At 38.0% G+C, this 9,585-nt stretch overlaps 2 protein-coding genes across 2 annotated transcripts; one reads left to right on the top strand and one right to left on the bottom strand.

The window, feature by feature from the left end:
- LOC119067571 (centromere/kinetochore protein zw10) lies at nt 1–2,434 on the bottom strand. The gene is made up of 4 exons (XM_037170655.1): nt 1,054–2,434; nt 655–988; nt 325–584; nt 1–258 (listed from the first exon to the last, which is right to left on the bottom strand). Exons 1-4 carry the CDS (start codon nt 2,335–2,337, stop codon nt 43–45), a joined length of 2,094 nt encoding a protein of 697 aa, XP_037026550.1. The 5' UTR covers nt 2,338–2,434; the 3' UTR covers nt 1–42.
- A 297-nt stretch (nt 2,435–2,731) lies between these two features.
- On the top strand, nt 2,732–4,956 carry LOC119067570 (delta(3,5)-Delta(2,4)-dienoyl-CoA isomerase, mitochondrial). The gene is made up of 7 exons (XM_037170654.1): nt 2,732–3,116; nt 3,177–3,312; nt 3,375–3,567; nt 4,020–4,304; nt 4,376–4,443; nt 4,548–4,626; nt 4,682–4,956. The coding sequence occupies exons 1-7, from the start codon at nt 3,062–3,064 to the stop codon at nt 4,778–4,780; spliced, it is 915 nt and encodes a 304-aa protein (XP_037026549.1). The 5' UTR covers nt 2,732–3,061; the 3' UTR covers nt 4,781–4,956.
- Nucleotides 4,957–9,585: the final 4,629 nt, after the last annotated feature.

Genomic DNA, 9,585 nt, shown 5'->3' with positions numbered 1-9,585 from the left:
TTCACTGAAAATATTTATTGCTCTAAATCCGCCAACAAAAGCTTATTTAATTAAAAATAGGGCATTGGCACGTCGGTCTGTATTTTGGAAGAGTGCTCTAATCAAGCTTTTCACCTCCTCCGCTTTGTAGTTCAATGTTAACGGTCCCTTCCCTTCTGACCATTGTTCGGTGATTTGTACCAGTGATGCATTCAATATCATCTTCAGTTGGGTTAATTTTACCCATTTCGGCACCGCAATCATAATGTGCTGATTGTCCTGAAATATTGATCCACACCCGTTACTACTCCCGCATCACAATAAACCTGATCGCAAAAAGCTCACCTGAAAAATTGTCGGCGCTCGATCAATGATTATGTCCAATATGTCGACCAAACCATTCGAAACGGATGATGGTATGTCTTCAATTGCACATATTCGCCGGATGATCTCGATACAAAATTCGTTCAGCAAGTTGGCCAGAGATGAGGTGTACACTTCGTCGGGTAAAATTGTTTGCCAAACGTTTTTCAGCAAATCAAATTGTCTAAGACACTGGCGGATAATCTTCTGCGGCATAACATCGTTCTCGATGGTTAACGGATCTGAAAAATATGTACAGCTATTACCAAGTCCAGGCAAATGGCATACGACGGTCACCCAAAATCGACTCACTGAATTCTCGGAGAAGTTCCATGATTTGTTCCTTCTGGTTGTTTATCTGTCGAACGAAATGATCGGTACCCAATTTCTGGAGCGATCGAACGATATTCCCGGACAATTCAATTTTGTTGGCGTTCTTCGTGGCCCAGTAGGCCAGGTAATTGCAGTTATTGTGAAAGAGAGCTGCTTGTTGCGGAATATTGACCAACAATTTGGCATGATGAGTCGGCACCTCCGTCAGATATCGATCTAAAATCGAAGGTATTGTCAGAAGCAGTCTTTCGACGATATCTTCACTAGCTGTTCGGGATTGATGCAAAACTTTATCCATTAAAGTAACCAGTTCCTGCGAACAGTTGACATTTTTATTAGTAAATACTACTGGCAGGAGCCATTGAAGCTCTAGCTTACCCATGTACTCTTAGAGATCATACAACGTGGGAAGACGCTGGATGTTGCTCCATCGGTCAATTGTGCTGCATTTTCATTATCCGAAATGATCATCATATCGTGAAGATCCTTCTGCATTATTTCGACCGCACTGTCAAGTATATTCCGGCAGAATCGATTCTGGAATAGAACGTCGACCTTCTGTGCGAAATCCGTTAATTCGGTGTCGGTGTCGCGCAGAAATTTGTTGGCAACCAGAAACTCGTTGAACTCTTTGATGTCGTCCACCATTGTGGATGCTTTCATTTCGTTGATGGTATTCGGTATGGAATAGCTGAGGCAACAGTTTCGCAGCAGATCGATGAATTGTTCCTTCACACTGTTTGCAATGATTGTGAATACGCACACTTTCTCGTCGAACGAATTGTTGATGAATCGCAGGCATTCGATGCTCAGCTTTAGATTTTCGAAGACATTCTTGTAATTCGGTCGCAGGTCGTCCGACAGGTCGTTACTGCTGTAGGACAGTTGTAGTTGAACAAAGGCCGTATCGGCGTCGTTGAATTCCATGGAAACTGGTTTGGTGATTATCGGCTTGAATACGTTGTTCAACAAGAAATCGCACATTGTTCGGCTGTTGAATTTGGTGTTGATCAATGCCATCGCAATTTCAGCAAATTTTACTTGATCTTTACTGATCTTTATCGTAACACATTTAGTCTTCTCGAATGACTTCTCTTTCAACTGCACCAATTGATCGAATTCCTGTTTCAGGCTGTACATCAACGACTGATGTTCGATCTGGAACTGAATGTTGATGTTCGCAAAGCAGTCCAATTGTCGCAGTATCTCATCCTTCGGATCGTTGATCAGTTCCCTGATGTCAAAAACGTATCCCATCACTTTCTGGTATTCGTTATGGGCCTTGGCTACGTTGATGCATTGGAAGAGATGGTCAATTTTGAGAATTTTATGCGACGTACTCAGTCCCGCTTTGGCTTCGTCCAAATTTTGGATGTAATCGCCCAATTCGGTTTTGTCCAATGCACCCAGCACGACGACTTTTGATTCATTGCTCAGATTTTGATATAAATGATCGATTTCCTTAATGATTCGTTCGGCCTCATCCAAATATTGACGGTTGCTCGCTACGTTTGGCAGGAAATTTTCGAAATTGTCTTCGATGTAGGTCTTTACCTTATTTTGTAGCGAAGTTATCTCTTCCACCAGATTTGTCGTGCTCTTTTTTAGGCTCAACGATTCATTTTCGTTGACAATATTCAGTACTTCACCGATAAAACTCATGTTTTCGATTTTCTAAAAATTTTCTGATGAGAATTCCGATGTGTGTTTTTTTGAATATTTTGTTCTGTCAAAGAAGTAAACACCAACAAAATATGCCACCACTTACACGCATACTAACATCATTTCTGTGACGACATCTAACATTGAGTTGTGCAACTATTTTTATATTAATGATGCTTCGAAAACCTTCAAAGATAATTGCTATTTTACGTTATAAAACTATGAGTAATTTGATCGGGAGTTGTGGCAAGGATTACTGACACATATCTCCTATCATCTCGAGATATCTATTCCACTTTATTTTCCCTTGTGGCTTAACCTAAAGAGATTGATACCAAACTGCCCCAATTATTTCAGTAATTTTCCAATAGATGGAGCCACTGACATTGTTTATTTATTTTCATCAAAATCATCTGTTGATTAGTGTATGAAGTGACTGATTTCTCTACCCAATTATATCAGTTTTTTGTGAAGTTATACCAATTTGCGTTAGCCATAACAATAATTTAGTCTGTCGATAACTTACTTTGATAAAATTTGATTCACAAATCAATATATTAATTGAGTTGCATAGCACCTTTGTAGATCGAGTCAATAGTCGGCATAGTCACTTGTCTTCTCTTGGTTTTTTGTAATCTTCCCCACCGCTAGACTTTGTACCTTCGAATTGTGCATTTCATCCTATCCAACTCACTTAGCATACAATCAATTTCGCCAGTGGACGATGTTGCTGAACGGTGGAAAATCTATTCTACGTACAATGGCAGCCACAAATGTTTGTAAGTTTACAGAGCTACCCAGTATTCAGCTCACTTAAATGCGAACCCATTTTCATGCAGCGAGAAACATGACGACAGCCGCAAAGAGAGAATACAAATTTGAAACTTTGTCTGTGACCGAAGCTAAGCCGTTTGTTTACCATGTTTCGTTCAATCGACCTGATCGTCTAAACGCATTCAACAGGACTATGTGGTTGTAAGTGGACAGTCGAGTGACTAACAGCGCCCTCAGATTTATACAACAAAATTATATTCAAGTGAACTTGGCAAATGCTTCAACGATTTGAGTTACGATTCCAATTGTCGAGCGATTGTTTTGTCCGCTAATGGTAAACACTTTACTGCCGGCTTAGACTTGATGGATGCCATGAAATTTGGCCAAGAATTAGCTGAATTCGAGGACGTTGCACGAAAGGCCAACTTTTTGGAGCAAAAAATCAAAGCTTATCAGGTAAAAGTATCTCGTTCTCGCTGTCTCCCACTTGTATAGTTCTTGTATTCAAAGCTCGGGAAGGGTCGACCGCGGTCAATGAAATTTCAGGTCAGGTCAGGTTTTTACATTAAGCAACCTGATCTGACCTGAACCTGAATTTTACCAAAACTTTCTGGTCAGGTTTCAGGTTGACCTGATATTTTAGGAGATTTTCATACAAATTTGTCAAAAATTTTAGGTCAGGTCAAAGTTCATTTAATCAGGTTTCAGGAGAATCCAGGTAAAATTCAAGTTGATCCGATCTATTCCGAGCCTTACTTACATTAGGATTGTAATTTTAAAGCTTTGTATCAACATCTGGAAAATACATTTAGACTAAAAGCAGTAAGAGATCCAGTTAGCACGGAAATCTAAAAGTTCTTCCAATAGAAACATGCCAAATGAACTATTCTTACCTATCTCGTTTACAGGACTCAATTTCGTCCTTGGAAAAATGTCAGAAGCCCGTAATAGTAGCGACTCATTCTGCGTGCGTGGGAGCTGGAGTAAACTTAATTGCAGCCGCTGATATTCGTTACTGTACGGACGATGCATGGTTTACGGTCAAAGAGGTGGACATTGGAATGGCGGCCGATGTTGGTGCATTACAACGGCTACCAAAAATCATCAAAAGTCAGAGTCTGTTGCGAGAGCTTTGTTTCACTGGAAGAAAATTTGATAGCAAAGAGGCGTATGAGAATGGCGTTGTTAGTAGGGTAAGATTAGTAGAAATTGATTTCGGTTTATAGTTGCGTTTGAAGACTTAAATGCCTAATTTCATCTTCAGATTTTCAAAACTAAAGACGAAATGATCAACGGAGCAATTCAATTAGGAGAAACAATTGCAAGCAAAAGGTACATTAGTTTCCATGGAAATTGATCTACTGAATTCAGTAGACCAATTTCCTATCAGTCTCACGTGTCACCTAAATTAACAAACATTTAAATTAATATTAAAGCCCGGTAGCTGTGCAAGCAACAAAGCGGAATTTAATCTATTCAATGGATCATACCACTCAGGAAGGATTGGACCATATTGTAAGTACTATTGGAGGACATAGCCAGCCTAAATTGTAATCATTTAAATTTTCAGTGTGAAATCAACAAAATGAATTTGCAAAGCGAGGACTTCGTCAATGCCACGATAGCTGGTGCTACGAAAGGCGATCCACCAATATTTGCAAAATTGTAGTGATAAAATCAGTAAACTGCACGAGGTTGTCCATATAATAATCGATGCAATACGGGGAAATTGTACAATATACAGAAGAGCGTGAGGAGTTATGTAAAACAACATTTGAATCTTTATTATTTAACGGACGGGCAGATCATATTACTGATATTTTCATTAAACAAATTTTATTACGAAAAATTGATATTTTTCTTAAAATAACGACAGTCTCGACATAAAGGAACATTTCCGACGAACGCGGAAGTAGTTCCTCAACTTTTTTTTGTGTATAAATCACACTTCTCGTGTACCTTTAATATGCAACAAAATTTATCAAAAATCACTCCCAGCCAAGAATTTATGATGACATCTAAGGAAGTAGCCTATTACCTTAACAATCCTAAAAGCACAGAAGGGATCAAAACAAAAAATTCGCAGAACTGTGAATCCCTCCAAATTTTAGAACTGGAAAGATGGTAGACCACGGAACCAACGCATTTCCACATCAACAAACCGAAACTTCCTAAAGGGAACCCACGAAAACCTAACGAATTCTTTAAATTCTTTGGATTCTACAAGTGGGAAGATGATGAATCATGTGGGCTGTGGAATTTTCGGAATCAACACACTGTCTCCTCAATACTCAGGTTCAATAACCTCAGAAAGACGTCAGATTACCTGAATTCTAAAACTGGGAAGCTTTTAGATCATGTGCTAAAAATTTGGGGACAAACATCCTCTTATCTCAATAATACCAAAAGTCAAAACGAAACCCAAAAAAACCTAAGAAAATCTCCAAAATCCCAAAGTTTTAGAGCTGGGAAGATGGTCGACCATGACGAATGGAGCAACTTTGGGAACAAAAATAAGACTTTAATAATTCCAGAAGCTGAAAAAAGGCGTGTAGATCGGTTTTTTCTTCAGTCAATACAAAACCTATCTCCTGTTATTCTACGGCCGAGTGGACCGTAACCCTAATTGGGCTCTAGCTCATGATCCAGTGTGCAGATTTTCAAACTGACAGGAAAATACTTCGCTTCGAATTCTAATTCTAATTCTAATTCTTCGAATAATATGTGGAAAATTGCGCACAGATCTGGGAATTACCAATAAATCACGGCCGTCGTTTGTGGATGGCCCTATGGAAATGTTCCACAGACCAAAAATACATGAATTATTTATGGAAGAAGTGATGGAAACGGATACAAGGGTGATTGTGTTACCTTCGAGCCAGGGACACATTCAGTGTGTAAATCCATTTTTCGTCATTTCTTCCGTAGGTACTTAGTCTACTACTACTCAACAAGATCAAAAGAAATTTTGGACAGCATGAAATAACGTCCTATTTAACTTCCCAGTGAAAATTCTTCTGCCACGAAAATTGGTTAATTGCCCTCGGGCTACTCGGGCACTCGGGCTACAAACCCCCCAAATAGTCAAGACAATAAATTTCCGAGCGAATACGTAATTGAGCACAACTTCTCGTTTATATACACATATTTGTCGTCGCTGTCGACACCAATCAGTATATTCGTCCATAAACATGCTTCGACAGGTCAACAACCCTTAAGGTAGTTTATAACAGTCGAAAACAAATTTTGGGGAGTGTCTTGAACCCTCTAATATGCACACATTATAATAAACCTTTTGATGTATCAATGAAAATGATAGAGAAGCAACCAGATAGGGAATATTGCTAAATACTAGGGGTAAGACACGGGTAAATGAGTGAAAAAGAACTATCGTGGAATACGAATCGAGCACTGATCCACATTATTTTGTCTAGAGATGTAAAACTTTATAATAGGCTCCTCTAGGAAAACTGAAATACAGAAGTAATTACCTGGGGTCTAAAAGCCGCTTTCGCGTAAATATCTCCGTCAGCTTGGCTGGCAATTACTTTGTTTCATGATATTGTTAGATATGCAGATTAAATAGAACTAACCTCTAATTCCATCTCCCTCACAGGTAGAAAGAGCGTGTGTGTAAGTAGCAAATTGAGGCTATTTACATGTAGAATGCACTCATTACATTGCGCGGTTGAACCACGGATAATGCTGATGATAACCACGAGTAAATCAGAAATCTGTTTCGACCAAAGCTTTGTTAACTATAACTAGTCTTTTTGTTCTTTCTTTAATTATGCGATAATCGAAGTTTGCTGCCATAATACGAAGAAGTTTGTATAAGCAGGACCGATAAAAAAATTTTGTGGTACACTGTCTTTGGACGATTGATTTAAGCGCAATTCGCGCATTGTAGCGAAGAGTGAGGTCACAAGCAAGTGCCTTAAATCAAGGCCGTCCAAACCACGTGAGCACCAGTGTGAGTTTTCATGCAGAGGGGTCCGAAACACCCTGCGAAATAACTGTCTGAAAAATTACCTCTCATCGTTTCGGTGGCAGAAGCATGAAAAATAACCAATAGACTCTCGTTCAGCCATGTGTTTTAACGATATTTGAGTGAAAGTGATTTAATTTCATTTCGTTTATGCGGATCACCCTTCCCGCCAATTTACCAGATATGTACGGGAAGTAGAATACTGTCAAAAGCAAACACTCAGACTGGTAGTGTCGTGTTGGCCTTCTGAATTGAACAAATACTCAATTAAGTTGAGCAGCCCATAGCCAATTAGTGGCCAATTTGTATCTGCAAGATTGATAGAAAACATGGAAAAGCGCAGCTTTGCAGTATTGTGTAATTTAATTCGTCGTATTAACTCGTAAGGGCTTTATTATTCAACGAAATCTACACCAACTCATCAAAATTACGAACCAAATAATTTAATTCTTCGCGGAGTAGACATATAGTTTTTTACTCCAAAATAAGAGAAGCAACATATCAGGATTTCATGGAGCTGTTTTATCGATTTATGTTAGATTCACACGCTTCAGTGTTTCCTCAATAATGTTTGTTAGAGACCACATTCTATCTGGCTGGGTGCTCCATACTGTATAAGTATTGGATTTATTTTCATATTTTTTTATATTTACCTTTTTCAAAAAAAAGATTTGGTTAAAAAGGAATTTTTTTCGTTATGTAGGTTCAAATGAAGGGTCATTTGCTCCTTAAGCAGCAATCTCACCATTGCAAATTTGTAGGCCCTTAACAATTTTGGACCAAAAATATTATTTTTAGACGACTGAGCATTTCGCACCCCTCTGTAGCGATCCTTTTTGGAAAAAGTAAAGAACCATCGCTTTGGATGTTGAATACTGTGTAGCTTTGATTTTTGAAGGGTAAAAAATAGAAAGCTGTTTGTGTGGTGAGGTTCGGGTGACCGTAGGTCCTGGAAAACTCGATCTTAATTAAGTCTGTAAAAATTTACATAAGGATTCAATTATTATTAAATCGTGATCGAAAATTATACTTTTAGGAACGTTTTCTGCAATATAGCAACTAAGGGTACAAACGTCATATCGAGAAACAAAAACTCATATTAATAAGTACCTATTATTTTAGTATAAATATTATTCAATTTGGCGCTGGCACACTTTCAGCACCTAAACGACTGTTATTGCCTACTTTTAAAAGGTCGAGTGCAATATTATCGTCAAAAATGTAACATTTTTTGTTCCCCAAATGTAGGCTTTAATTATACTACGATAATTTGCACAAAATGTTGAAAGATTGCTACGGGTTAAATTCACATTCTTTCTCATTCCTGTGACAAATATGTTCGGAGACATTTGGCCCCTGTTCTGGTCTCTCTCAAAACAGTGTGGCAACAGCTTCATTCTGTAAATTAAATTCAAACACTTTTGTTGTTATGTTCGTTAACCAAATATGCTGAGATTTATTACGATTTCAGAAATCCATCATAAAAAAATATAACAAAGTAAATTTTTGGTTTCTACTCCTCGTATTAATTTTAGTCAATGTGAACAGATTGTCGCTTCCGCTCCCTTTAATGGTTCGATGTTCACGGACATTAGCTGTATCACGTTATTTTGAAGCAATACTGTTTTACTCATGGAACCATCGCTATGTTTCGAGTGTTTGCAGGACGAGTTCTTTCGTACATACGGTTTCACCTTTCTTCTTTCCCTCCTATTCTCTTTTTTAACGGACCTCCTATTCTTTCTTTCCACGGCTATTAATGAATCTTAATTTTTCGTCTCACAACTACGGTGTATTTACCCGCATTGCGCGTAAGCAAATAATCAAATAAAATGTACATGTCAATAGCGAGGTGAGTGGTAGATTTTCTGTAGGTACACAAATAGCGCTACGTAGTCACTGAGGCCCATACACATAAAATTCGAGGGACTATTTTTTTTGGACAACTATTTTTAACATATTTCCTCAATTTTCCAAATTTCATTATCTGTTTCCACTGACAAATTAAGTAAAAGATGGTTTTACCAAAAATAGGTACAGTCAGAGCCAGTGAAATTTCTGAGCAAGTGTTCTTTTTAAATTGTTACATTAACTCCTACTTATCGTTGGTCTTGTCCCTAATTATCTTCCTTGTAAAAAAAAATAAACAAACAAAATTGGATTAACCGATTCAGGACTTGAATATTCTCTTCATAAATTCACGCGTACGCAATTCTCTCCTTTTCTCCTAAACTGGTTTGTACTACGCTTTAATACGTATGATGAGTATCAAACAGTTCTGATTTGTATTGAAACAGTGCCATTGACCGATTGGCATAATCAACTTTCATATCGTAACGATATGTTCCACAATAAGGTATTCGCTTGTTGTTCGTTGGCCTATGAATTATAATTATGAAGAGGAAAAAACGTGGGAAGTTATATTAGAAAACCCTCCCGTAAAATTCGAAAAGAGAAAAGAGCCATTTCTTATTTGTAATATCCAT

The sequence above is a fragment of the Bradysia coprophila genome (genome assembly GCF_014529535.1).
Source record: "Bradysia coprophila strain Holo2 chromosome X unlocalized genomic scaffold, BU_Bcop_v1 contig_12, whole genome shotgun sequence".
Classification (NCBI taxonomy): domain Eukaryota; kingdom Metazoa; phylum Arthropoda; class Insecta; order Diptera; family Sciaridae; genus Bradysia; species Bradysia coprophila.
This window is presented reverse-complemented; position numbering and strand designations above follow the sequence as displayed.